Genomic DNA, 25,541 nt, shown 5'->3' with positions numbered 1-25,541 from the left:
CCCTAAAGAAAAGCGACCTTGCAGTAACCAACCCTCTTTTTCACATAAGTCCTTTGTGTCTGCTCCATTCTGGCTATAAAAGTCTTTCATTTTGCACAGCTCCTTGGAGCTCCTTTCTAGCTGCTGGATTGGATGCTGCCCAATTCATAAATCATTGAATAAACCCAATAAGATCTTTAAAATCTACTCAGTTGAATTTTGGTTTTTAACACTTGTTAAGTGTCAAAACTCATGCTCTTTCACGACATCCATGCCCCAACCCTGCGCCCTCCTGTGGGATGGCCCTGGAGCTCAGGTTACCCAAGCAATTATGCAATGAATCTTCTAGGGTGGATTTGCCTCATTCCAGGAGCCTGGGCTGGCCACAGGGAGGGGGGTCACATGGATCTGGAGCTGGGGAGCCCAGAGCAGCCCTGGAAAGCTGTGTGGGGAATGCGGGCTGGGCTGGGGGGCCCTGAATAATTCACTTCTCCCCTCTGAGTAACTTCACTGGTAGACAGGAGTGGTTCCTCACAGGCTGCTCTGTATACAGTTTTTGAAAAGGCCCAAAGCAGCCACCTTTGCCTGCACAAGTGCTGTGGGGCTATCAGTACCCTCCCCCAGCCCAGGAGGCTCTGGGAAATGGCCAAGGGGTCTCTGGAAAGAAAGCCTGAGTTTGTGGGGATGAGGTAGAAGAATTCTAACAATAGCCTAAATGTGCTGGGTGCAGGATGTTGTGATAATCCTCAACACAGTCAAGATGATAAGTAGCCCCATCTTAGGCAGGAGGAAAGTGAGGTTCAGACCAGTAAGGAGAGGTGCCCAGGTCCCAAACCTGGAGCTCGGATTGGAACCTCCCTAGTGGGACATACTTGAGGAGAGGATGTGAGTCTCTGGGTGTGTTTCTTGGGGTGAATTTGTGGTTGTGAGCCAGACCTCTTGAGGTCTGCATATTTGAGTGGGTGCACCTGGGGATAAGGATGTATGTCTTGGAGAGATTGTGGGTGTAACTGTGGGTGTCCAGCTGACCTGGGTGTTGATGGGCAGGGCAGATACTGCAGACACCCCACTTCTTTTCCCACTGGAACTCCCAGCCTGACCACCCCCTTCCCTCTTGGCTCCCTGCAGGGCAGGGGGTATTTCAAGGAACTGGGACTGCTCTTGGGGGGGTGTCTTACCCAGTGGTCACTACTCTTGTAGGGGCCAGAAGAGGTGAGGAGGGGACCACCCACAGACCTACAGGTTTGCCTGCCCAAGGTGCCTTTCTGGGAGAGCTCCCCGCCATAGGGCAAAGGGCTAGTGGGCGGACAGCCGCTGCAGTGTGTGCTGGGGAGCTCAGGACTCCATCCAAGGGCAGAGCTCCAGACTGTGCCCCAGCCACTCTCCTGGCCACCCCACCCCCAATGGCAAGCCCGGGTACCAGTCTCTGCCGGCTCCAGCTCTCCCCTCCCCCCTCTTCCATCTCTTTTCCATTATGGGTCTCTCTTTCCCCTACCCTCTGTCCTGTCTTGTCTTTCCCACGGCCCTAGGTCTGTGACCTTCTCTGAGGATCTCTGGTCTTCTGTTTGACTTCGTGTGTCTCTAAAGGTCCCCTGTCTCTCTCTCCCTGGCCCCTACGGCGCCCTACCTCTGGCCGTGTCGGGCCGCCAGCCCCAGGACCCCAGGTTCGGGATGAGTGGCGGAGGTTTTGGCGGGAGGGGCGGGGCAGGTCCCCTGGCGGACAGGCAGTGGCCCCTCCGCCGCGCGCCGCCCCCGCCCGGCACTGGGCATGCCCCGGGCGCTTCTATATAAAGCGGCGCCGCCTCGACCCGGCGCTGTGCCGCCGCCACCGTGTTCCGCCGGGTCCGCGCCGCGCGCCGAGCCCCACCGAGCCCCGCCAAGCCGCTGCCGCCCGCCAGGTACCCCGGCTGCTGCCTGCGCCCCGGGGAGAGCCAGGGAGGGGACTGCGGGGCAGGGGCCGCCGGGACAGGGACTTTAAGCGCCCGCGCCCCTCAGCGGGACCCGCGACACTACCTGCAATGCCCACCCCACCACGCGCACACACAGGCGGGGACCCAGCGCGCCCCCCTCTGGAAGGGCTGAGTGCCAGGACCCTCAGCACTGCCCAGCGCAACTTAGGATGTGTGAGATCGGGGTGTGGGTCCCATGGGGTCTGGGCTTCCGAAAACCTCTGCTTCCTTGGGGTGGGGGTGGGGTAGCCTTGGACACCTCCTGTCTGGGACAGGAGAGAAGCACTGTCGCGGCCACCTCTCAGCTCCCAACGTCTTAGGGGCAGGGTGCTGAGGTAGAGACCCTGCTGCCCTGACTCCATCTTTTGTCTCTCTTCCTCTCAGCCTCTCCACCTGTAAGATGGTGAGTCTTCTCTGGCCCCTCCGGACAAAAAGCCCAAGCCCCTAAGCAGAGGGAGGGCCCAGAGGGCAGCACCTGGCCGTAAAAGCCTAGCCCTGGGACTGCCTGGCAGACAGCTCCAACCCATGACCAGCTGCACACATACGCCTTGACTTCCCACTCTGTGTGCCATGGGACAAGCAGGGGCTGTGTGCCAGGCCCTCCATCTCTCCCCCACCAGCCCTGGGAGGCAGGCACTCTTGGTCCCTTTCGGCATTCATTCATTCTGCAATATTTATATTACCGTGCGCCTTGCCGTAGTCTAAGTTTGAGGACATAGCAGTGAACCCAGTCTGGGCTCTCAGGGAACTCAACTTCTAAGAGAGGGCACTGAAGCTCAGAATTTGGCACTGGCCAAACTGGGGTTCAAGTCCAAGTCAGAGGCCCAGACCTCTGCTCTCCCGGCCGCCTGCAGTATGCTGTCTCCCAATGACTGAGGTGATTCCCTAGGTCCAAGCCTCATCAGCACCATGGGGGCGGACATAACAGGCCCCAGGCACCCACAAGGCTCAAAGAAACCTCGTGACTTGTCCAAGGAGGCCAAGCCTGTCCCCCGGAGGACAGGCCCACCCGTGTCCCCGCCTGTGTTCACACTGAGCCTCTGTGCAGCCTCATTTGGGAGTCAGCCAGCCTCAGAAAGGGGCAGGGTATAAGATTTCATCCAAAGAAAGCATTTTCATGACTCAGAACATCCTCGGGCCTGCTTGGGGATGATGATGGAACAGATTCACCTACATATTTAGGTCTCAGCAGAACTCCATGATGGTAGATGGGTCACTGAGGCCAGAGAGAAGTGAGCAGCCCAACTGATTGCTTGGTTCATTTGCTTATTTATTCTTCAGTCATCAAACACTGAGTAGCTACGGTGTGCCAGGCACTGTTTTAGGTGCTGGGGCTGCCTCAATAAGCAAAACAGACAAAACCTCTGCCCCTGTGAACCAAGCTGGGATGGACCTGGGTGTGGGATGTGGGGGGTGCAATGGTCCAGCCAGCAGTGCACTGCTTTCTGCCCCCACCCCCGGGGGCACCACACATACCGTTTACAAAGCACTTCCATCTACATGTCCCTGGTGTCCAGCCTTCATCCTCCAATCCAGCCCCATCCTCTTTGGTTCCGAGGACAGTGTCCACCCAAGGACAGGACAGTAGGGGGCTTATACCCTTGGGTGACTTAATGTGCCTCTTGCTCACCCTGCCCAAGACCCACCACTTCTGCCCCCCTCAGCTCTCCCTGGACCCACTGGGTCCCGAGTGGGATTGCCCCCTGGGCTCCAAGGACCTGGAGGAGGAGGAGGGCCCATGGGGCGGGGGCTCTGGCCTGCCACCCCCAGGCTTCTTCCCTGGTTCCTGGAGCCATGAAGTGGGCCTGGACTGCAAGGGCTCCCCTGAGGGAGCAGAGGCCCGGGCCTGGACTGTCTACTACTACAGCCTCCTGCAGAGCTGTCTGCAGCAAGCTGGCCTTCCGGAGACTCAGGACCGCAGCCAGGTGCCCCGCACAGGTGCCCAAGGGCTCCGTGGAGGGGGGCATCCCTGGGGAGGAGGGAGGCACCCTCAGCCCAGCCTTCTTTCCAGCTCTGTCAAAGTCAGCCCCTTCCCCCAGGCTCTGGCTCAATCTGAAGCCAGGGAGGCAAGGCCAGTCAACCTCAGGCAGGCAGGCATTTCAAAGGGCATCTGGCACCAGTAAACTCAGATATCAAGGCTCCCCTCCCACCCCCAGAAGATCCAGCCCTGGGATTTGCAATCCATGTTCTGTGGAGCCAAAGCTTCTACAGAAATATCTTGGGAGCTGCTGTGGAGCCAGCTAGCAGTTGGGATCCAAAACTCCTCCCTTGTTTTATCTGTTTTATGTACCAGGCAGCCACAGAAGATTTTGTGTGGATGGAAGGTTTACAGCTAGAATACATGACCATCTCAGACTTTGCCCCCTTCTACAGATGGGGAAACTGAGGTGCAGAGACTCCTCTCCCCACTGCACAGGGTGCACAGGGACCAAGGGTCACACAGAAAGTCAGTGGCAGAGCTCAGGCTAGAACCCAGGTCTCCAGTCACCCAGCCTTCATGCCTTCTGGACCAGCCACAGAGAGAAAGGAGCCAGCCTCTCGGGGCAGGGGTGGGCAGACAGCTTCCCCCTCCCTCCCCAGCCTCCTCTGTCCCCTTTCTCTTTTCATCCCATACCCAGGAAGGATCTGGGGGTCCAAGGGTATGAGCAGGCCTAGGGGAGTGGGGAAAAGTGGGCAGAAAGACAGCAAGGGGAGCTCCTGGTGAGCTTGGCAATGTTCTCTTCCCTGAGGCTGCCCTGGGGCGGAGGTGACCTTGTGCATTCTGGGATCCCCCTGCACCTTTCTGTCCGTGCTGCTGGAGGGTGGGGTCCAGAGCCCGGGTGAGTGTGTTCCCAAGTTCCCCCACCCCCTCCTACAGAAAGGGCAGTCCTGCCCTGGCCCGGCCACATCCCAAAATACCCGCCAACCCTGGCAACTGCCTGCATTCCACCACACCAGCTGCCCTGCTTTGAGTGGGGGTGGGTTCTGGCAGCAGCTGCCCACTACGACCCAGGGGCCCAGGCTGGAGGTGGAGGGCATGGGGCATTAAGCCTTCCCTGGCCAGCAACCCTCCTCCCTCTGCCCACAGGAAACATGCTCCTTTGCCTGTCCCCTGCTTGGCTGACAAAGGTGCCAGCACCAGGGCAGCCCGGTGAGGCAGCCCTGCTGGTCTCCAAGGCTGTGAGCTTCCACCCGGGGGGCCTGACATTCCTGGATGACTTTGTCCCCCCGCGCCGGGCCACCTACTTCCTGGCGGGCCTGGGGCTGGGGCCTGGCCCTGGTCGAGAGGCAGCTGAGCTCGCCCGCGACCTGACCTGCCCCACAGGAGCCTCGGCTGAGCTGGCCCGGCTGCTGGAGGACCGGCTGCTGACAAGGCGATTGCTGGCTCAGCAGGGTGACGTGGCCGTGCCAGCTACCCTGGCTTTCACCTACAAGCCACCAGCACTGCTGCGGGGAGGGGATGCCAGCCCGGGACTACGGCTGGTGGAGCTGAATGGCAAAGAGGGCCAGGAGACACTGGTGAAGGAGGAAGTAGGGGCCTTCCTGCACTCCGAGGCCCTGGGTGATGCCCTGCAGGTAACAGGCTACTGCCCCTGAGGCTGTACAGATGCCAGCAGGATGGGAGCCATGGATGGTTACCAAGTCCTGCTGGGAAAGTGTCCCCAGCTTTGAGCCCTGCCACTGCCCCATCTCTCTGTAGCAGTCCCCTGCCTTACCTCAGTTTGTTCATGAGCTCCTATGGTATGTGTGTCCCATCTTGCAGGTACATGGGATGGTGAGGATGCCCCCTTCCCCTCCCTGTTGCAGGTAGCCGTGAAGCTCAGTGGCTGGCGCTGGCGGGGACGGCAGGCTTTGCGTCTGTACCCACGAACAGAGCTGGACCCAGTGGTGGACACAGTGCTGGCACTGCTGGAGAAACTGGAGGAGGAGGAGAGTGTCCTGGTTGAGGCTGTGTGCCCACCTGCCCGACTCCCTTTCCCAGGTGAGAGCCACCTGGGCTGGCCAAGGGTGGAGCTTGGCCTGGCCTTCTGGCTACTCAGTGCTGGGCTCAGGCCTCACTGTCTTTCCCCAGGTAGTCCCCCACCTGGCCCTGAGCTGGCTCTGCGTATCTGTGCTGTGGTGTGTCGGACACAGGGTGACAGGCCCTTGCTGAGCAAGGTGAGCATGGCTCAGGTTCAGGTCATGATCCTACTGCCACACCCCAGCCCAGCTCCACTGGGCTGATGGGGGGGCCCCAGGGCAGAGAGAGGACAAAATCTTTGTGGGCATTTTGTTGCCTCCAGGAGAACTGAGTCTGACACTCTCCCTCCTCTCCAACCCTGTACCCCTCCCACATCAGGAGCCCTACCTGGTATCCTGCGCTGAGTACAAGGACCCAGGGCTGAATTCTCTTTCTAGGGAGCTCTTGCCCAAGAAGAGGCTGACCCAAGGTCCTTGATAAACCTCCAGTGCCTGGAGCCCTGTAGGAGGGCCCTCCAAGTTGGGAGGTCAGGGAGGCTTGGGTTCCCTTCCTGGGGACATATCTCTGTGCCAAGCAGAGAGAGAAGGAGCTCTAGGGCTGGGGCCCACCAGGGTGGCACAGGCCCCCAGGGCTGCAGGAACTAGAAGCAAGCATGCTTGGAGACCTTAGGGAGCAGAGACCCCAGCTGGGCCTGGAAGCTTGGCTAGAATCCCCCTAGTGGTCTAGAGACCAGATGAGTAGTTTACGCAGTAAGTCGCACTGGAGGACAGGACTTCTTGAATGTCCATTGAGGGGTGTGGCCTGGATCGTGGCAGAGGGGAAGGTGTGTTGGGGGCCGGGGGTAGTCCCGAGAGGACTCTTCTTGGACAAGCCCCCTGAGCCACACCCTGCCCAGGTGGTATGCGGAGTGGGCCGTGGGGACCGGCCTCTGCGGCACCAGAACTCCTTGCCACGTACGCTGGAAGTGGCGCTAGCCCAGTGCGGCCTGGGTGAGGCCTCGCAGGTGACGGATATGCGGCGGCGCGTGAAGGCGGCGGCCGAGGCTGCGCTAGCCGCCGTGCTGGCCCTGGAGGCTGGCCTGAGCGCTGAGCAGCGCGGCGGGCGCCAAGCCCGCACTGACTTCCTCGGTGAGTGCGGGACGCCGGGGACTGGGACGGGGGTGGGGCACGGGGCGGGGGCCGGAGGCCCGAGGGCGGCTCGCACTGAGCCCGCGCCCCGTGCCCGGCCCAGGGGTGGACTTTGTCCTGACGGTGGCTGGCCGCGCGCTGACCCCCGTGGCCCTGGAGCTGAACGGAGGCCTATGTCTGGAGGCGTGCGGCGCGCTCGAGGGGCTGTGGGCCGCACCGCGCCCGGGGCTGGTGGCCGAGGAGGCGGCGGCCGCGCCGCTGGTGGAGACAATGCTGAGGCGCTCGGCGCGCTACCTCATGGAGGGAAAACAGCTGCTGCTGCTCGGCGCCGGCGGCGTTAGCAAGAAGTTCGTGTGGGAGGCGGCGCGCGACTACGGGCTCAAGGTGGGCGGGGCTCGAAGTCCAGGCCTTGGTGGAGGAGGGCCCCGGGGGCGGGCCCGGGGCGGTGTTGACCTTGGGGCGGGGACTGCGCCGGGCATTCTAGCAGGAGGCCTAGAGCTCAGGCGTGGGCTGGCTGGGCGATAGGCCCCGCCGAGGTGGGCAGTCTCAACTGTTTTTGGCCTCTAGGTGAATTCTCTTCCCGCCAGGTGTGAAAAGCCTCCGGGACACCAGACCACCAGTCCCAAGCCCTAACCCTTGAGGTTCCCCTACAAGTCTTGACCAGACTGAGCCTGCCTATGGGAAAGAGTCCACCACCCTTCTGCACTCTGTCACCCCTCCCTTCTGCACTCGAGCCCCCTCCCACCTTGCTCACAACCTCTCTCTCCTGCAGCCGTCTTTCCTCTGGCCGACTCTTATCCAGTTTCCAGCTTGGACACTGCCTCCTCTAGGTTGCCTTCCCTCCCCTTTAGGCTGGATTAAGTGTCCCACCTCTGTACCTTCCATATAATCACCAACAAATATTTTTGGAGCACCTAGCATTGGTGAGCCTGTCTCCCCTGAGGGCCAGGACTATGTTCTAGGTCCCATCCTATGGCCCAGCGCCCAGCAAAAGCTCATCTCAGTGTGTTGCCGTCCTGTGGTTTCTGCAGCTGCACCTGGTGGAGTCGGACCCCAACCACTTTGCGTCCCAGCTGGTGCAGACCTTCATCCACTTTGATGTAACAGAGCACCAGAGGGATGAGGAGAATGCACGGTTGTTGGCGGAGCTGGTGCGGGCACGTGGCCTGCAGCTAGATGGCTGCTTTTCCTACTGGGATGACTGCCTGGTGCTCACAGCCTTGCTCTGCCAGGAGCTGGGTCTGCCCTGCAGCCCGCCGGCCGCCATGCGCCTGGCCAAGCAGAAGAGCCGCACCCAGCTGCACCTGTTGTGCCGCCATGGCCCACCCTGGCCCGCGCCCTCCCTCTATGCTGTGCCCTGCTGTCCACTGGAGAGTGAGGCTGACGTGGACAAGGCTGTCCGCCAGGTACCCCTGCCAGGTGTCATGAAGTTGGAGTTTGGGGCAGGCGCTGTAGGTGTACGGCTAGTGGAGGATGCGCCACAGTGCCACGAGCACTTTTCCCGGATCGCCCGTGACCTGCAGGGCGAGGCCGACCATCCCGGCATTGGGCTGGGCTGGGGCAATGCCATGCTGCTAATGGAGTTCATTGAGGGCACTGAACACGATGTGGATCTGGTGTTGTTTGGTGGGCGACTGCTGGCTGCCTTCGTGTCTGACAATGGCCCCACACGGCTGCCTGGCTTCACTGAGACGGCCGCGTGTATGCCCACTGGGCTGGCACCAGAGCAGGAGGCGCAGCTGGTGCAGGCAGCTTTCCGCTGTTGCCTGGGCTGCGGGCTGCTGGATGGTGTCTTCAATGTGGAGCTCAAGCTGACTGGGGCTGGGCCGCGGCTCATCGAGATCAACCCCCGCATGGGCGGCTTCTACCTACGAGACTGGATCCTGGAGCTTTATGGTGTGGACCTCCTGCTGGCTGCTGCTATGGTGGCCTGTGGCCTGCGGCCCGCCTTGCCTGCCCACCCACGCGCCCGTGGTCACCTGGTGGGCATCATGTGCCTGGTGTCCCAGCACCTGCAGGTCCTGAGTTCCACCACCAGCCGCGAGACCCTGCAGGCTCTTCACGACCAGGGCCTGCTGCGCCTCAATCTACTGGAGGAGGCCCTGGTGCCTGGCGAATATGAGGAACCCTACTGCAGCGTGGCTTGTGCTGGGCCCAGCCCGGCCGAGGCCCGTCTCCGCCTGCTGGGCCTCTGCCAGGGCCTCGGCATTGATGGGCCCCACTACCCCATTGCCTACTTCCTGTCCCACTTCAAATAGTGCTGGGGCCGGAGGGCAGGGGCAAAGTGCTGGAAGGGGCACTGCAGTGCCCTCTGCTCCCTGGTGCTCTCCCAGCATCTCTTGCCAAAGCCCTGCCCCAACCCTGGTCAGGTCCACTCCAAGGCCCCAGGTCTCTTCCAGAGTGGCAGGGCCATTTTGACACCAAGGTCTCCTGGGCTTGAGGAGCACAGAAGAACGTATCTGGGAGGCTGTTAGGCCTTCTTGCCCTCCCCAAAGCCCCAGTCCAGCCCACAGCTGTCCCAGGACTCTACCCATGGAGAAGCAACAACAGCTGCACATACACACACCCTGCCCCCAGGTTGCTGGGAGTGGGCCTAAACCCAGTCCATCTTCCCCACCCCTCCAGGTCTGTCTCTCTTCCTGCTGTCTGCAGGAGAGAACCTGGCTGGCCGCTGGCCTTGAACACATCCCAAGAACCCTTTGTTCTCCTCATGCCCTCATTTAACAAATTTTAGGACAGGCCTAGAATGCCTGGTGACAACTTCTGACATTGCCCCACCTGCCTCATTTGGCATGAGCAGTAGAAGCAGGTGACTGGGGTCAGCAGTAACCATCTCCCCTCCAGGCAGACACTATTGCCCCATTCTACAAAAAAAGAAACAGGCTCAGAGAGGAAAAACCACTGCCTCCATGTCATAGCACAGTGGTTGAAGGGTCAGGGGACAAGATGCAAGGTCCAGGTTTCTGCTTTTACTAACTTGTACGTGCCCACTCAGCTTCTAGGCCCAACTCACCTCCTTGCCCTCACACGTGGCCCTGAGATGTGTGAACCTCCCCCCTCCCCCCAATGCACCATGCACCTTCACCAAGCTTTGGTGCTTGGCCTCAGGCACACCTAACTAGCACAGGCTACACTTCCTCATTCAGGGGAGGCTGCTTTAAGAACTCTTGCCTCTGTGCAGCACAGGAGCTGTGGACAGCGCCACAAGCATCCCTCTCCAAATAAAGGCTTGTGGACTAGTGAACTGTCCAGAGTCTGGGATAGGTTCTTGCGACTCGGACAGCACTTCTCAGGGTCAGCTAGAGGAGGGGATGAGGAAGGGGGAGGGAAAGGTAGTTAGGGGATACCTGTAGCCTCTGGAGCTAAGGATAAACCGCCACACTGGCCAGGCCTCTGAGCTGACCTGTGGGAGGCCTGCCAGGGGCACCTACACCAGGACCCAGACCTGAGTTTCCCAAGGGTGAGATTACAACCAGAGGGCCACACCCAACCAGATAGCCTTTCTCCAGCCTGGGGACCCCTGAATTCTGTCCATTTGAGTTCATACCTAGCCTTCCCTGTCCAACTGGAATGCACATCCAGACAGCTTCCAATGATCAGAATTCATCCAAGGCCTGGTCTGGCCCAATTCACCCCCTCAGAACCCCATCCAACAAGAATACATGTCCAAATCTAAACTCACAGACAAAGTCTGGTGTGTTCATTCATTCAATATTGTAGTAAAGTTTTATGAAGCACCTATTCTGTACCAGGTAACCGAATCACGACTAAATGTGCTTAAATTGGCAACAGGCAAACTCCAGCACAAACTCATATTTACCTGGTGGATCAATGAGACCCAAACCCTTTCAGTAAGGAATCCGGCAACAAAACTCAGCATTGAGCAGAGTATGGAGCAGTAGAGGCTCTGATTTGCAGGGTCCTGGAGCCGAGAGGCACGTTAGGGAGATCACAATGCAGCAGTCGGCTCCCTTTCGGGGGCGAACGGAGGAATATACGCCATCTGCCTCTCGCCACTCAGAGAGCCTGACAGGGCACGGCTGCTGGGAACTGCATTTACACTCACACATGCATGCACTTCTGACTCTGCCCCACCCAAACTCTTCCCAGAACCAAGATAGACGCCTTCCAGGCCGCCCTTGTCCGGTGCCGCCCCGGTGAAGCTGTGCTGGAAAGATTGAAGGGCCCGCGGAAGAGTGTGAAAGGCCTTACTTAGTACCCCTGCACTCTGGGACTACCATTCCCGAGATGCATTGCGATAGACGCCATCTTTTCTCCTCGCCCGCTAAGCGGCTGGCTCGAGGGAGGGACAACCTCTTGCGTCATCGGTGCGCGAGGCGGCCGTCGCGGAGTGATGACGTATAAGCCCCAGCCCCTGCCTGTCAGTCAGATCGCGGCCGGGTACCGGCCGAGTGGCCCGCGGGGCCGGCGCCGCTATGGCGGCGGTGTTTGACCTGGACCTGGAGACTGAGGAAGGCAGCGAGGGCGAGGGCGAGCCAGAGTTAAGCTCCGCGGTGAGTATTTCGCCTGGGCGCGGCTCGATCCCGGAGTCGATCCCTTTACCCGGGCGGTGGGATCTCCCGGGCTCCCCCAACCTGGAGTGGGCTCCGCTCCTGCAGGCCCGGATCTGTCTGAGATCCCCGCCACTATTAAGCTCTGACCCCACCCTCACCCTGACCTGCCTTGCAGGCCCCCAGCCCTTCCCCTGAGTCTCCCTTTCCCGCTCTCGCCTCTCCTCCCAAGTCCTGGCCCATCTCCTGCCAGCTCCCATTGCTGATCCCCTCCTCCTGGGCTGAGCTGTCCAGCCTTAGGGGGTGGCGGGGGAGGTATCCTGGAACCTCCCTTGGCTCTTACCCCTCGGTTTCTCACAGGACGTGTGCCCCCTTGCCGAGTTGAGGGCAGCTGGCCTGGAGTGAGTGAGGGTTGTGTTGAGGGAGGAGGGAATGGGCTGGGGAAGGGGACCTGAAGAATACTGAAGCTTGCTCCCATTAACTTCTTGTGCCCACAGGCCAGTGGGACACTATGAGGAGGTGGAGTTGACTGAAACCAGTGTGAACCCGGGCCCTGAGCGCATTGGACCCCACTGCTTTGAGCTGCTGCGTGTGCTAGGGAAGGGGGGCTACGGCAAGGTACCGGCCCTCCCTCCTTTCTCACAGCCTTAGTTCTTGCTACAGCAAAGGGTCTCAAAACAAATTAGACTTGTAAATCAGTAGAGCCTCTGATAGAACTCAGAGATAAAAACATAAAGGAGGGAAGAGTAAATCCTCTCAGACTTGAAATCTTTATAGCCCACCCTTGGGTGGGCCTAGGCCTCTGGATCCCTGTGCCAGAGCTTGAGGGTGGGGCTTTTTGAAGATAGGATATGGAAAGGGAGGTTGATCCCGTCTCCCCTGCCCTACAGGTGTTCCAGGTGCGAAAGGTGCAGGGCACCAATCTGGGCAAAATATATGCCATGAAAGTCTTAAGGAAGGTGAGTCATTGTTCAGCCAACAGAGCCTCACTGAGTGGTTGCCTTTCCCGATGCACAACACCAGGCTTTGGGAAGACAGCGGTGAGCGTGCTGGAGGAGGTGGTCACTGTCGTGGGCATTTGCTTGTTTATCGTCGGTTGTGATATTGTTGTTTTGCAGTAATTCCCAACCGTGGACAGTATTGCCTCCTAGGGGACATGTGGCAATGTCTGTGTACATTTTCGAGTCGTGGCTAGAGAGGGGAGGCTCCTGGCATCCAGTGAGTAGAAGCCAGGGATTCTGTTAAATCCCCTACAGTGCAAAAGACGGCCCCCCACAACAAAGAATTATCTGCCCCAAATGTCGTTAGTGCCGTGGTTGAGACACACTGTGCTACTAGGAAGAACCAGTCCCTGGAAAGGATGATTGCTGATAGCAGCAGAATTATGGAGAAGTACAGTGGGGTTAGAGAGGATGGCAGAAGGGTGGTGGCTGGAGGGGCTAAAGGAGCCCTGGGTGCCCACCTTCTAACCGATTCCTGCCTCTCCAGGCCAAGATTGTGTGCAACGCCAAGGACACGGCACATACACGGGCTGAGCGGAACATTCTAGAGTCAGTGAAGCATCCCTTCATTGTGGAACTGGCCTATGCCTTCCAAACTGGCGGCAAACTCTACCTCATCCTTGAGTGCCTCAGTGGTATGAGTGTGGGCCCAACCAGGGGTGTAGGCAAGGCCAAGGAACCAGCACAGGGAGCACTGGGGGAAGCTGGGAGAGATGTGGTGTGTAGAATAGACAGGTGGTCCCCACTCCATTCATCCATTGGTCCATTCATTCATTCATTGATTCAGCAAACATCTGTCCAGTGCCTCTTGTGTCTCTCCCCTGTGTTGGGGGTGGGTGGGAATGGTGGGAGTTTGTATAGAAGTCCAGAGGGTTGTTTTGTCCATTTCCACTCCCTCTTCACGTCCTGGTCCTCTCTCCTGTGTGCCCTGCAACCAGTCAGGTCCCAGATCCAGGTGGTTCATTCTCTGCAGCATTCTCCATTCTCTCTGCTCTCTCGGGGGCGGGGGAGGAGTCACAGTTGTTTCTTAACTGGACTTGAGACCTCCAGCTCACCCTCTCCCTAGTGTCTCCTTCACTAACTTCCAGGGTTATCTTCTGAGAGCACAGGATTGTCCCCAGCACTCTTGCTCAGAATACCATGGTTCCCTGTAACTCCTCAGATTGAGTCTGGCCTTCATGGCCTGGTGTCCCCTGCTCACCAAAGTGGCCCGGGTCTGCTTGCTGCCCCCTGAGCCCATCTGTACCAGTGAGCCCTGTGAGCTTCATCCCCTGTGTTCCATCTCAGCATCCTCTTAAATTCTCACCGCTACTACAGACTTTCCCTCTCCCCTCACTTTGCTGTGTCTCCCTGTCTCCCCTGAGGGATTTCGGGTTAAGCTCTCGAAACTGTTGCCTCTGGCATATCAGAGCAGCTGCGTGCGTGTCTGTCTCCCAGTAGACTGAGCGTCCTGAGGGCAGTGGCTGGGTCTCTTCATCTCTGTGTCCCCAGCTTCACCCAACACAGGGCCAGGCACCGCGTAGGCATCGGTAGATGTTTGCTGAATTGAATTGAATCCCCACGGCAGCTCTTTGAGGCAGGTAGGGTGGGAATTGTGAGCCCTACTCTCCCCGAGAAGAAACCAAGACTCAGTGAGCAGAAGAGCTTGGTCCCAGCATGCAGCTGCTGACGTGTTTGTGTCACAGGTGGTGAGCTCTTCACACATCTGGAGCGAGAGGGCATCTTCCTGGAAGACACGGCCTGGTGAGTGTTACCTCCTGCCTCTCTCCTGAGGGGGTCCAGGGATCCCTCCCCGACAGGGCCTGGCTCTACCCCGCCCCTGGCCTTCATCCTGTCCTGTCTCTGCAGTTTCTACCTGTCAGAGATCACACTGGCCCTGGGCCATCTCCACTCCCAAGGCATCATCTACCGGGACCTCAAGCCTGAGAACATCATGCTCAACAGCCAGGGTGCGCACACGTCCGCCGCACTCGCAGCTGCGAGTCCGGGGTCAGGACCCGCTGGGAGGGCCAGGGAGCCCTGTGAGCCCTGTGGGGTGGGCTGGGGCCCTGTCCTACCCCTGTAACTTTGTCTTCAGGCCACATCAAACTGACCGACTTTGGACTGTGCAAGGAGTCGATTCACGAGGGCGCCGTCACCCACACCTTCTGTGGCACCATCGAGTACATGTAAGCAGTAGACGGTAGGGCCCGGCGGTCGGGAGAACAGCCAGGCAAGACTTGGCCTGACAGACTGTTCCACTCGGCCCCCAGGGCCCCTGAGATTCTGGTGCGCAGTGGCCACAACCGGGCGGTGGACTGGTGGAGCTTGGGCGCCCTGATGTACGACATGCTCACTGGATCGGCAAGTCCAGCCTCCTCGGGGGCGGGAGTGGGGGCAGGAGGAGGGCCCCCTCCTGGGGCAGGGCAGGGCCTGGTGGGAGGCCCACAAGGCTCCTCACCCTCTGCCTTCTCCAGCCACCCTTCACTGCAGAGAACCGGAAGAAGACCATGGACAAGATCATCAAAGGGAAGCTGGCGCTGCCCCCCTACCTCACCCCGGATGCCCGGGACCTCGTCAAAAAGGTGGGCTCCTGGCCGCCTCTCTCACTCCCTCATCTACAGAGACGGCCCGCACTCTGTCTATGTGGTGTGTATCTACTTTTACTTTAACCTGAGCACTCAACCCCCACATCCTGTGGCCTTTCTCTTGCCTTCTGAAACAGCCTACACTCTATACAGTATGTATTTCTTTAAATAAATCTACCTTTACTCAAAAACAAAAACAAAAAACCCCAAAAATGTGGGCTTCCTCCTGCCCCTGACAGGCCCTGCATGGGCTCCTGAGTCTCCCTGGGCCAGTTGCAGGTCCACCCCTACCTGTAGACTCTGCCATTGGATAAGGAGCACTGGCTCTGGTGTCCAAGATGACAGCTCTGATGCAGACCAGCTGCCAACCCCAGACAGGTCCCTAGTCTGAGTCTTAATTGGTGAAATGTGCATGACAAACTAGTCACTGTCACCAAAAAGGCAATCACTGGGGATGAAAGCGGGTGGGTAGGCGCCCCGCCCAGATTTCGAGGTGGAGCACCACTGAAGTGCCCTGGAGTCGTGCCAGCAACCTTTGCAAAAGCTTCACAGAGAAGGGCCACTGGACCAAATCTGGGAGGTCCTAACGGTGTCTGTAGGTGGAGACCACACTCCAGAGCAAACCCCCCAATCCCCAACCCTTGTCTCACCTTTCATCACTCCCTTGAGGCCATTCGGGAACACTCGATTATACCTCTCCCGCAGACCCTTACCCTCTGCCCTTGTCCTGCAGTTTCTGAAGCGGAATCCCAGCCAACGGATTGGGGGTGGCCCAGGAGACGCTGCTGAGGTGCAGGTGGGTCTGGGGCCACCAATAGAGGGCAGGGCTGAGCCCTGAGGGGTGCCCTGTGCAGGGAGTGGGGCCTTAGGGCACAGGGAGTTTCTGAGGGAGCCAAGGAAGGTGAAATGTTGTCAAGTTTGGGGGCACTCCACCCACAGCGGCACCCCTTCTTCCGGCACATTAATTGGGACGACCTCCTGGCCCGCCGCATGGACCCCCCTTTCCGGCCCTGTCTGGTGAGTGGAGGTCCCACTGGCCCTGGGGTGGGTGCGTGGAGGCCCCTGCCTTGGACACCCTTGACCTCTCCCCCCACCGCCGGGGTGACCACAGCAGTCAGAGGAAGACGTGAGCCAGTTTGACTCCCACTTCACAAGGCAGACACCAGTGGACAGTCCAGACGACACGGCACTCAGTGAGAGTGCCAACCAGGCCTTCCTGGTGAGGTCCGGGGCCCTGAGGGTTATAGGGTCACGGGCAGGGATTGTGGCCAAGGAGCAATGGACCTTGAGCCTCGCCCGGCCCTGCCTCTGCCCCTCCAGGGCTTCACGTACGTGGCACCCTCCGTGCTGGACAGCATCAAAGAGGGCTTCTCCTTCCAGCCCAAGCTGCGCTCCCCCAGGCGCCTCAACAGCAGCCCCCGGACCCCCATCAGGTACCGCAGGGCAGGGGACTCCAGCGGCAGGGGCACTTGACCTCACAGCCTGAGCACCAGGCAGGGAGTCGGCCCTCCCGACCCCATGCCAGTAGGCACTGACTCTGCCTTGGTTTCCCCTGCAGCCCCCTGAAGTTTTCGCCCTTTGAGGGATTCCGGCCCAGCCCTGGCCCACCGGAACCCATGGAGCCTCCTCTACCTCCTCTCCTGCCAGCGCCCCCACCACCGCCACCCTCGAGCACTGCCCCTCTCCCCATCCGACCCCCCTCAGGGACCAAGAAGTCCAAGAGGGGCCGTGGGCGCCCTGGGCGCTAGGAGGACGGGTGGGCGAAGGCCTCCAGGAAGACCCCTCCCTCTAAGCCGTGAGGGCAGTGGGCCCCTAGGCCAGTTCAGAGACCTGGGGCTGGGGCTGGGGGTACAGGAGTGAGTGTGTGTGGGAATGTGTGTCTCTGGGGAGGGTGGCTGTGCCCCTGAATCATGATCATGAAGGGCTGCTGGTCGAGGGGCCACCTACCTGGCCTCTCGCAGTTGAGCTGTGCCCTTGGAGAATTAAAGTATTGAATCATGGCACTGACCTGGCTCTTCCTTTAGACTTCTGGGGCCAGCGGGTGGGGGAGGTCACAACAGGAGCACAGAGCTATGGGACTGGAGAGGTTTTATTTCAGATGGCTGCCCAGTGCCCCTGGGGATGGGTGGCCTTCCTGGAGGGGCCAGGGATACACACATTCGGGGATAGAACTAGTGGGGGGCATGACAGTCTGAGGTTCTCCAAGTGGGGGTGTGGGTTACAATGTGTCCAGGGTAGGCCATGTCCAGACATGGCAGCTTGGGAAGCAGAGGCACAGTGGCAGGGATGCAGCACCAGGGCTGGCTCCTACAGTGCGGTGACGTGGAGACCCTGGCCCCCAGCTGCCCTATCGCTGTCGTCCCAGGCTGCGCTTCCAGCAAAGGCGTGCAGGTCACTCAGTAGGGCCTCGGCACTGCCCCCTGATCCTGCTGGCCCCTGGGAGGCCAGGCCCAGGCCCCCTTCGGCATCATCGTTATGTGCCTCCAAAGCCGGCTCTGAGACCTGCTGTGGGCTGGGCCTCTCCCCGCATCGCTGCTCCTCTTCCTGGGATTCAGCCTCTTCCCGGCTAACTCCCAGGTCGTAGTCATCTTCCATGTCCTGCTCATCCTCCTGCCGCTCTGGCTCCTCATCTGGCGACTCCAGCTCAGCCCTGGTCCGGAGCCATCGGCCTGGCGGGCTGGCCCAGAACAGGCGACGAGTGCGGCCCCACAGCGCGGCACCCAGGCGGGCCGGGTGGTAGTAGCCCCCCGAGTCCCGGCTGAGGCGGCGCCAAGCCAGTGCCAGGCCAGTGACCAGCAGCAGGAGCAGCAGCAGCAGCAGGACAACAGTGACTGAGTTGGAGCCGCCGCTGTCCTTGGCACCTCCATCTGAGCCCAGGGTCCCCGGCAGGGCCAGCAGTGTCCAGAGCCCTAGGGCACAGGGCAGGTCCTGTGGGGAGACAGGCATGGGCTCATTGCCTGTGCTTGGCAGCCTCTTGGGCAAAATGGGGACAGTCAAGCAGAAAAGCCCGTCCTTAGCCAACAAGGCCCTTCCTGGCTTTGTGATATCTGACCACCGGTGCTTCCTCACTCCCACTGCACCACGTAAGCCTGCTCCTGCCCAGGGCCTGTTCCCTGGCTGTTCCTTCTGTCCAGAATGCTGCATTCCCCTGAGAGCCACATGGCTTGCCTGCTCACCTGGCTCAGAGGACCTCAGTGCGGCCTAACCAGACCTGGATTTCTACCCTGACAGTTACCCCTGTGGCCAGCCCAGCCCTGCTCTGCTTTCCTACCCACTCCCCAACACTATAGATCACTCTGCTTGTTTATCGTGTTTATTGTCTTTTTGGCTCAAGCACCTAAACAATTCATAGCACAGAGCGGGTGCTCAATAGATACTGGTTGAATGTGTTAAGACACTGCCACCTGGGAGTGGGAGATGGAAGGGAGGGAAGATGCCTGCGAGGCTGGTGTTGGGGCTGGCTCCTCCCAAGGCCCCAGCCAAGGGACTGGGCCAGGTCCTGGGATGGGAGTCCCTGAGACCCCTCTTCCTCCCCCCAGCCATGGGACTGCCCCAGCTGCAGCATTTCCGTTCAACTCTCTGTCCCTGGGGGCCTCAGGCTCGAAGGGCCAGGGGCTCAGAGAGGCAGGTGCAGCTGCCAGAGGAAGCCTGCGGTCGGAACAAGTCAGGTGGGGGATGCGGGGAGAAGGGGGAGGGGTGCTGGGGTGCAAGTAATACTTCCCCCCCACCCCCGGCTGTCTGCCCAGGCTCTAGGGAGGCAAGCTGGGACTGTGCTCAAGTCCCAGCTCCTGGGTAGAGCAGGCGACAGGGCCTATCTGGGGGTCAAGCGTGGAGTAGGGCACTGGGGGCCCACACCCTGAGTCCGTGGGAGGACCATCTAAAGCGAGGTGAAAGGCCCAGTTTCTGCCCTGTGCTCACCCTGAGTCTCTCGCCTCTGCCCTTGACTGGCTGTTCCTGCCCCTGGGCCCCAGTCAGACAATCTCTCCTCAGCTTGCGGGACCCAAACATTCCAGCTCTGACCCCCTGTGGCCCCCACCCCAAGGACCCAACAGGTGCCATCGCTCACCATGGTCCGTGGGCCTCTCAGCACTGGGTGCCCACCTCCAGCTCGGGCTGTGTTGAGTGAGAAGTGAGCTCTCGCGCTCTCGACTGCAGCTAGGGGTTACTCAGTGCTTCCGCTTCCTGCCCACAACACCCCATCATCCCCCACCTCCGTGGGGGGCCTTGGGCCTCTCAGCACTACCCCGATCTACACCAGATCCTCACCGGTCTCTCACCCAGCAAGGCTGGAGCTATGGGGCCTGTGACCAGGCCTCCAAGAGGAACTGGGCACCCAGCTTGAAGCAGGACAAGGCCCTGGAGGTACCCAGTGACCCTCTGCCTGTTTCTCAACCTGGCAGAAGTCAGGGACTCGATGACTATGGGGGATGCTCACAGTCCCCAGATCTTTCTCTGATCTATGATCTCAAGAGGCCACTTATGTCCCCAGGTGTCCAGACTTCCTTTCCCAGCCCCACCCTTGCAGCAGAAGGGCAAACCTGGCTTTTAGAAAGAGAATTTTATTTGGAATGAAAATATAGAGCTGATCCCTCCAGCTTCCTCAGGGCAGGGAGCAGGGGGGCTAGGTGGGGACGGGGGAGATGGTTCCTCAGAATAGAAGCTCTCCTTGGTACAAAAATCCTCCACAGTAACAGTGACAAAAGCCAGGTGGTGGCTCCAGCCTGGGCCCACAGGATGGGTCAGGGTGCAGACTGGCCCCTGAACCTGCCCCAGAAACCCTCAGTAGGGGGCAAGGGGCAGCCAGTTGGAGTCAGTGTGACCTGCCAGCAGAGGCTGAGTGAGAAAGGGGGTGGAGGAGGAGGAGGAGGAGGAGGTGAGTGGGGAGTGGTATCCACAGAGTCCGTGGTCCTACGCGTCTCCATTCTCCATGCGGCCGAGCTGCTCCTCCAGGCGTCCGATACGCTCACCCTGCTCCTTGACCAGCGCTCTCAGTGCCCGCAGCTCCTGCATCACCTCCTCCAGCTTCCCTGCCTCCTGCAGGGGCATCAGCGGGGTCAGGGGTTGCAGAGCTGCAGCCCTCCCCAAATCTACTATCAGGCAGGAACTTGAGGCTCAGAGAAGGGCAGTGAATGGTTCAGGCATGCACAGCAGAACTGGGGCTTCCCAACATCACCCCTGACTAAGCGGCACATACCCCAGCTCCGGCGAGGCTTCTGCTGGGGGTGGCAATATTGGTGGAGGCAGCAGACACAGAGGCCCCCGGGTGGGTGGAGCCAGGGGCCGCTGCAGGCCGGCTATCTGATAACACGTTGCGCCGGCTGACCTTCAGGTCCCGCTGTTTGCTAGGCACGTAGGCTTCCCGCAGGGAGATGAGGATGGGGTTGGCGTCCCGCCCGCTCACCCACTCCTCTGCCTCCAGGGCCGCCTCAGGACCAGCTGTGTCAGGGTACAGATCATCCTGGAAGAGGTCCGACTGGGCGGCGGGGAGAGGTCCAGATCAGCTGGGGGCCCACCTGCAGGGTCCTCTTGTCTGGATCCTGAGTCGCCATCTCCTTCTCACTCTCCTGGCCTCCAGGCTTGCACCCTGTCAACTTATCTTCCAAAGGCCTGACCCCTAGGACATTTTTAAAGCTCAAATCTTCCCTTTCACTTCCCTTCTGGACACCATCAATAGTTCCCTCTGAAGACTCCCCCAACCTTTCCAAGCAGGGGTCAGCTACGTGGTTCTGTGGGATTCTGGGAGCCACGTCTGTGCTCTGTGGATTGGGAGTTCCTGAGGCAGGCCCTGTCAAACCCGTTCACAGCTCTGCTCCCGGACGTGCCTGGCATGCAAAATTGTGCACTCTGTAAATGCTCGCAGGAGAAAAATGAAGCCCGTCCAAGGCTCTTGGCTGGGGATCTGAGGCCAAGCCACATGTGGCCGAATCCTCAACTTGTGGGAGCCTCCCTGCAGCTAGAACCCTAGTTCCGCTCTCCATTCCCACCTCCGTGCCTTTGCCTGGCTTGCTATCCCTCACTGGAGGCCCTGCCCCAGCCCTGCTCTCAGTCCTGCCTTGCCTCCCACAGGGAGACCTCCTAGGCTGCCCAGCATCTGTCTCCTGCAGCTTGTCCAGGGCAAGGCCTCAGCTCACTGCGTGTCTCATCCCTGCTTGCCCCTGGCCGGGCATGCTGGAGTCCGTCTAGCCCCCTGGCTGCACCCACACTTGGCCATGTCCCATTCACAGGCCTCACCTTGGTCACCCATGTGTGGCCTGTCTGCTACAGAAGGGAGCGGATGGGCAGGGAACCAGGTGGCCTCACCTTTCTTGGCACAGTCATGACAATGGGCTCACACTTGCGCTCATGCAGTTTGTAGAACCTGGGAAAGGAGGGGAGGGAGGACCCATGGGTGAAACCTCCCCTCACCAGCTCTCCCAGCTGCCTCCACGCTTCACTTCTAGTCCTTATCCCAGCCCCTCCCACTGACCCTGGGGCCCCGTTCACGCTCCTGAGCAACCTCCTGTGACTTGACCTTTCACCTGGGATGCCCATGGTCCACTTCCTGCCCCAAAGGCAGACCCATCACGCTATGGCCGGCTGCCTCCGGGCCCTTCTTACCGGGCAATCTCGCACTTGCTGACCTCCAAGCCCCTCTTGGGCATGCTGCCCATGCCCCTCTGCGGCTCTTTGCTAGTGAACGTGTTCAGGAAGTGGATGTAGGGGGGCTCATCTGTGATCTCAAAGTACCGGATGCTAGAGTCACCCTGCAGGGTGGGAGGGGACAGGGGTCAACACCCGGGCCTGCCTCTCTCCTCCCTGCACCCCTCAGCCCTGCCCAGCCTCACCTTGCCACAGACGTAGACCACGTTGGTGTCAGGGTCATAGAAGGGCAACAGAGCCCCGTTGCTAGAGTCCAGCTCCTGCAAGGCCATAGGCTCCCCGAAGTTTTCCTAGCACACAGGGTGAGGGGAAGTCAAGCCAGGCCAGAACCTCCCTCCTCCTTCCCCATGAGGACTGACCCTAGCCAGCCTCACAAGCCGGCTGGCACTGCCCCTACCACACTCACCCTTTGCCCACACAGAGTGCCCCACCATCCCCTCCTGGCTCCCATGGTCCCACTTTCCCTGCCTACTCCAGGACTTCAGAATACTCCTAGGCCACCAAGCAAATGCTGAGGAAGTCCCCACCACATGGGAGCCAGGGGTGCCATGCAGCACCAGTCCCTGTCTCAGAGAGGCCCTTGGAGGTCACTATACAGAAGGATAAGGCTGTGGGGCAGGGCACTTCCGGGGAAGGGCTGGGAGGCTTCCTGGAAGAGGGGACCTCTGTACTGGATTTCAAAGGGCAGCCGGGCGGGAACAGACAAGCAAAGGAGGAAAGGGCAAGAACACTGTGGGCAGATGTGGAGGTGGCTGCAGGCGGTGGGGGAGGCCAGAGGGCGGGGGGCAAGGAGAGGAGAGGATGGCAGGGTTCAGGTTCTCGAGTGCCTTGGGTGCCAGGCTGAGAACCTGGGAACAACAGGCCTCTCCAGGGTGACCCCTCCCCTCCTTGCCCAGGGTGGAGCCCAAGTCTTGAGCCTGCCCCTCAGACTGGCCACAGCCACTCACTGGGTCCCAGAGCGCCAGCTGCCGCTCGCTCATGCGGCTGAAGCCTGTGGTGAACACCTTGCCATCAGCCAGGAAGATGGCCCGCATGGGCCGGGCCCCCTCATGAGCTTTCTCCTGTTCCTGCAAGGGAGATGGAGTGGTCAGCGTGGTGCCCCAATAGAACCCCTCACCCTGTCATCCCCACCCTCCAGGGCCACGTACTGCCACCAGGGTCCCCCGGCGGGGGTCAATGATGCGCACGCTCTTGTCCTTGCAGGCAGAGCAGAAGAGGCTGCCGTTGCGGTTCCAGCTGATGTTGTAGATGAGGTCGGGGTGCAGGCTGTCCAAGCGGTACAGCTCTTCAGCTGTGCCCACGTTCCAGATGAGCACCACGTTGTCGCAGCCTGCCGGGCGGGGGGCCATCAGCCCACCAGGCCCGCTCTGACCACCCTCCTGGGACCAGACCCTGCACTCCACCTCTGTGGGCCTCAGCCTTCCCGGGTGTCGGATGGGTCTGGGAGAGGGTGGGGGGTGTTCCGGAGCTGTGTGTGGCAAGGGGTGGGGTGGGAGCAGCGGTGCAGACCTGCGCTGAGCAGCACGTTGCGGGCCGTCGGGTGCCAGGTGATGATGCCTACACGCTTGGTGTGCCCCTCCAGCACCACCACCGGCTCCGTCAGCGGGGAGGACAGCCCGTTCTCTGGGATCTGCCACACCTAGGGAGGGGTGGGGAGGTCAGCTGAGGCCTCTGCTTGGCCCGGCTGCCAGGAGCCTTGAGCCACACTTGTGACCCCAGCCCAACCACAGCCCCACGCCTCACCATGACTGTGCAGTCCTCCGAGCCACTGGCGATGACTTCGTCATTGTGAGGACACCAATCAATGTCCAGGACAGGTCCTGTGTGTCCACACACTGTTGGGTAGGCCTTGTCAATGCGGCCCGTCTGTAGGCACGAGGTGGGCAGTTAAGGTGGATCTAAGATGACCAGGCTCCATCCTTCCCAGAGCTTTAGTCTCCCCTCCCCTCCATGGAGGTGAAATGATGCAATTGCCCTGGCCCACAGGTGGACCACTTATGACTCTCACTCTGCGTCTACCTGACCCACCTCTTCCTGACAGGTATCACCAGGTGAGCAGGAAATCTTTGTTGCCTCTGACCCTGATTCTGCAGCAATAAAAGACTGTCTCCATCTGAGTTAACACCTCCCAGGCAGTAAATCTGGATTACAACACTGGTCCAGCAGTGTGGGGATGGTCAAATTATGGGTTGTGAAGTGAGCAGAGAGGCCTGGCAGGTGAGACCAGGCTGCCTCCAGCCTTTCCCCAGTCCCAATGGGGCCCACCTTGCTTAGGGGGAGTACCAGGAAGGCGCCCCCACCGCTAGCTTCCACAATCACCGCCAGGAACTTGGGGTTGACGGTGCAGAAGGTGCTGTCCCAGGTGACACGGGACACTCGTATGTCCTCATAGCACTGGTCATTCTTGACAGGCTGCCCGAACACATGCCGGAATTTGCTCTGCCGAACTACTTTGCGGAACATGACTGCAGGATAGAGAAGCAGGGGTCAGCCTCCACCCATCCCAAGACCATCCCAAGAAGCCCCAACCCTCCCAAGCTGCATGAAGAGAGGTGGGGAGGATGCAATAGGGGGCATCGGCATTATAACCACCTGGCTGTCAGTTTCCCCAGTTACAGAAAAGGATCCCTGCACAGATCTGGCTGCCTCTCCCCAAGGGGTATCTGAAGGTGGAAATGCATTGACCTCAGGCCTACACTGCTGAGTCCTCAGGGGCTTTGCAGGACCCAACCTGGGGCCCCTCCCAGGTACTGGTATGTGTATGGAGGAGGTGTGAGGTGCTGAAGCCAGAGCAAGCTTAGCTCCTCTGTGGGTCCTAGTCAACTCCCAACAGTCTCCTTCCTGCCCAGAATTTGGAGGCCAGGTAATGGGGAGGACAGACAGAAATGGTCTCCGCTGTGGGACCGCGCTCAGCCCCAGTTCTGGGTCCCACGGAATGTGCAGTGCCTGCAGGAATACGCAGTGAGCCCCAGACCAGCCTAGGAGACCTGGCAGGGACTTAGTGGGGGTCAGGACGTCGCTCCCAGCCACAGAGCATCCCCGAGAGTCCTCAGAGCGGGGTCCAAGGTGAACCAGGAGCGCAACTTCCAGGGATTCTGGCCCAGGAGGGGAGAGGCTATGCGGCCAAGGGGAGCTGGGACTGAGGGTGGAGCGCAGCGGAGAAGGGCTCCTCGGACTCGCGACCCCCATCCTAGCTCCCCACGGCTCTGCCCCCGAAATCCCGCCCAACCTCCTACCCACGCCCCCAGCCCCGGACCGCTGCGCTTACCGGGGTCGCCGGGAGCTGCAGCACCAGCCTCGGGTGGCTCAGGATCCCAGTCTCTGGGAAGCAGGAAGCGGGAATCAGGAAGTGACAGAGGAGCGAGGGGGGGCGGGGGCGAGAGCGGGGAGGGGCTCACGGGGGCGGGGCCGAAATCACGCGCGGAGGGGCGGGGCGGGAGGCTGTGAGCTGGAACCAGGAGGCTGGGGGCGCCGGCAGTGCGGGGAGTGCCGGGGCGCGGAGGTGGCGGGAGCGCCAGGGGAGCGGGGCGGGGCCTCGGCGAGCCCCGCCCCGCCGGCCTCCGGGACACTCTGGGGCAAAGGGGCAAAGGGGCAGGGGCAGGGGCAGGGATGGGGCCGGAGTGGTGCAGCCTGGCGGCAGACTTGGGCCCCTTCCCCATCCTGCTCCTTTTGTCGGAGTCCTCAGGAGTCGCCAGAGTTGGGTGGAGACCGGCCCCCCCAAACCCCCACCTCAATGCATACTTCCGGGTCCCTTAGTCCACCTTGACTCCAAAATGTACTATCTACTAGGATAGTCGGTATATTCGCATGCCTTTTCTTAAGGTACGA

The 25,541-nt window shown here is 60.4% G+C and overlaps 4 protein-coding genes across 13 annotated transcripts; 2 read left to right on the top strand and 2 right to left on the bottom strand.

Moving 5' to 3' along the window:
- Nucleotides 1-1,781: 1,781 nt before the first annotated feature.
- Nucleotides 1,782-10,239, top strand: CARNS1 (carnosine synthase 1). Of its 9 annotated transcripts, XM_074371647.1 has the most exons (10): nt 1,785-1,877; nt 2,313-2,331; nt 3,593-3,866; nt 4,658-4,747; nt 4,996-5,483; nt 5,715-5,889; nt 5,980-6,065; nt 6,764-6,995; nt 7,099-7,379; nt 7,958-10,239. In XM_074371647.1, exons 2-10 carry the CDS (start codon nt 2,329-2,331, stop codon nt 9,251-9,253), a joined length of 2,925 nt encoding a protein of 974 aa, XP_074227748.1. In that variant the 5' UTR covers nt 1,785-1,877; nt 2,313-2,328; the 3' UTR covers nt 9,254-10,239. The 9 variants fall into 9 exon arrangements, with proteins under 9 accessions (XP_074227744.1, XP_074227743.1, XP_074227747.1 ...); XM_074371643.1 differs by having other exon boundaries at nt 1,782-1,877; nt 2,313-3,866; nt 8,027-10,239; XM_074371642.1 differs by having other exon boundaries at nt 1,782-1,877; nt 2,313-3,866.
- Nucleotides 10,240-10,377: 138 nt separating this feature from the next.
- On the top strand, nt 10,378-17,077 carry RPS6KB2 (ribosomal protein S6 kinase B2). 2 transcript variants are annotated; one of them, XM_010956724.3, is made up of 15 exons: nt 10,378-11,509; nt 12,004-12,124; nt 12,397-12,465; nt 12,625-12,724; nt 12,995-13,142; nt 14,193-14,250; nt 14,356-14,456; nt 14,585-14,675; nt 14,760-14,850; nt 14,964-15,071; nt 15,808-15,870; nt 16,014-16,091; nt 16,186-16,293; nt 16,395-16,507; nt 16,633-17,077. In XM_010956724.3, exons 4-15 carry the CDS (start codon nt 12,671-12,673, stop codon nt 16,820-16,822), a joined length of 1,203 nt encoding a protein of 400 aa, XP_010955026.1. In that variant the 5' UTR covers nt 10,378-11,509; nt 12,004-12,124; nt 12,397-12,465; nt 12,625-12,670; the 3' UTR covers nt 16,823-17,077. The 2 variants fall into 2 exon arrangements, with proteins under 2 accessions (XP_010955026.1, XP_010955025.1); XM_010956723.3 differs by lacking the exon at nt 12,625-12,724 and adding an exon at nt 11,867-11,907.
- A 68-nt stretch (nt 17,078-17,145) lies between these two features.
- PTPRCAP (protein tyrosine phosphatase receptor type C associated protein) lies at nt 17,146-19,469 on the bottom strand. The gene is made up of 2 exons (XM_010956726.3): nt 19,141-19,469; nt 17,146-18,002 (listed from the first exon to the last, which is right to left on the bottom strand). The coding sequence occupies exons 1-2, from the start codon at nt 19,141-19,143 to the stop codon at nt 17,382-17,384; spliced, it is 624 nt and encodes a 207-aa protein (XP_010955028.1). The 5' UTR covers nt 19,144-19,469; the 3' UTR covers nt 17,146-17,381.
- Nucleotides 19,470-19,613: 144 nt separating this feature from the next.
- CORO1B (coronin 1B) lies at nt 19,614-25,114 on the bottom strand. Its single transcript, XM_010956727.3, has 11 exons — nt 24,982-25,114; nt 23,979-24,178; nt 23,457-23,579; nt 23,223-23,352; nt 22,862-23,043; nt 22,661-22,780; nt 21,899-22,003; nt 21,672-21,817; nt 21,375-21,432; nt 20,269-20,547; nt 19,614-20,108 (listed from the first exon to the last, which is right to left on the bottom strand). Exons 2-11 carry the CDS (start codon nt 24,174-24,176, stop codon nt 19,983-19,985), a joined length of 1,467 nt encoding a protein of 488 aa, XP_010955029.2. The 5' UTR covers nt 24,177-24,178; nt 24,982-25,114; the 3' UTR covers nt 19,614-19,982.
- Between the last annotated feature and the right edge of the window lie 427 nt (nt 25,115-25,541).

This window comes from Camelus bactrianus, chromosome 10 (genome assembly GCF_048773025.1).
Source record: "Camelus bactrianus isolate YW-2024 breed Bactrian camel chromosome 10, ASM4877302v1, whole genome shotgun sequence".
NCBI classification, from domain to species: Eukaryota; Metazoa; Chordata; class Mammalia; order Artiodactyla; family Camelidae; genus Camelus; species Camelus bactrianus.
The sequence above is the reverse complement of the archived record's forward strand: the minus strand, read 5'-3'. Positions and strand labels throughout refer to the sequence as shown.

Coding starts and splice junctions, on each gene's coding strand:
- CARNS1 (XM_074371642.1), top strand. CDS start 3,347: ATGGTCCAGCCAGCAGTGCACTGCTTTCTGCCCCCACCCCCGGGGGCA. Junction 4,748..4,995: donor GGGTGGGGTCCAGAGCCCGG/GTGAGTGTGTTC, acceptor CTCTGCCCACAG/GAAACATGCTCCTTTGCCTG. Junction 7,380..7,957: donor CGCGCGACTACGGGCTCAAG/GTGGGCGGGGCT, acceptor ACTATGTTCTAG/GTCCCATCCTATGGCCCAGC.
- RPS6KB2 (XM_010956723.3), top strand. CDS start 11,432: ATGGCGGCGGTGTTTGACCTGGACCTGGAGACTGAGGAAGGCAGCGAG. Junction 13,143..14,192: donor CATCCTTGAGTGCCTCAGTG/GTATGAGTGTGG, acceptor TTTGTGTCACAG/GTGGTGAGCTCTTCACACAT. Junction 15,871..16,013: donor GAGACGCTGCTGAGGTGCAG/GTGGGTCTGGGG, acceptor CTCCACCCACAG/CGGCACCCCTTCTTCCGGCA.
- CORO1B (XM_010956727.3), bottom strand. CDS start 24,176: ATGTTCCGCAAAGTAGTTCGGCAGAGCAAATTCCGGCATGTGTTCGGG. Junction 23,580..23,978: donor TGGTACTCCCCCTAAGCAAG/GTGGGCCCCATT, acceptor TCGTGCCTACAG/ACGGGCCGCATTGACAAGGC. Junction 20,109..20,268: donor GAAGCCTCGCCGGAGCTGGG/GTATGTGCCGCT, acceptor ATGCCCCTGCAG/GAGGCAGGGAAGCTGGAGGA.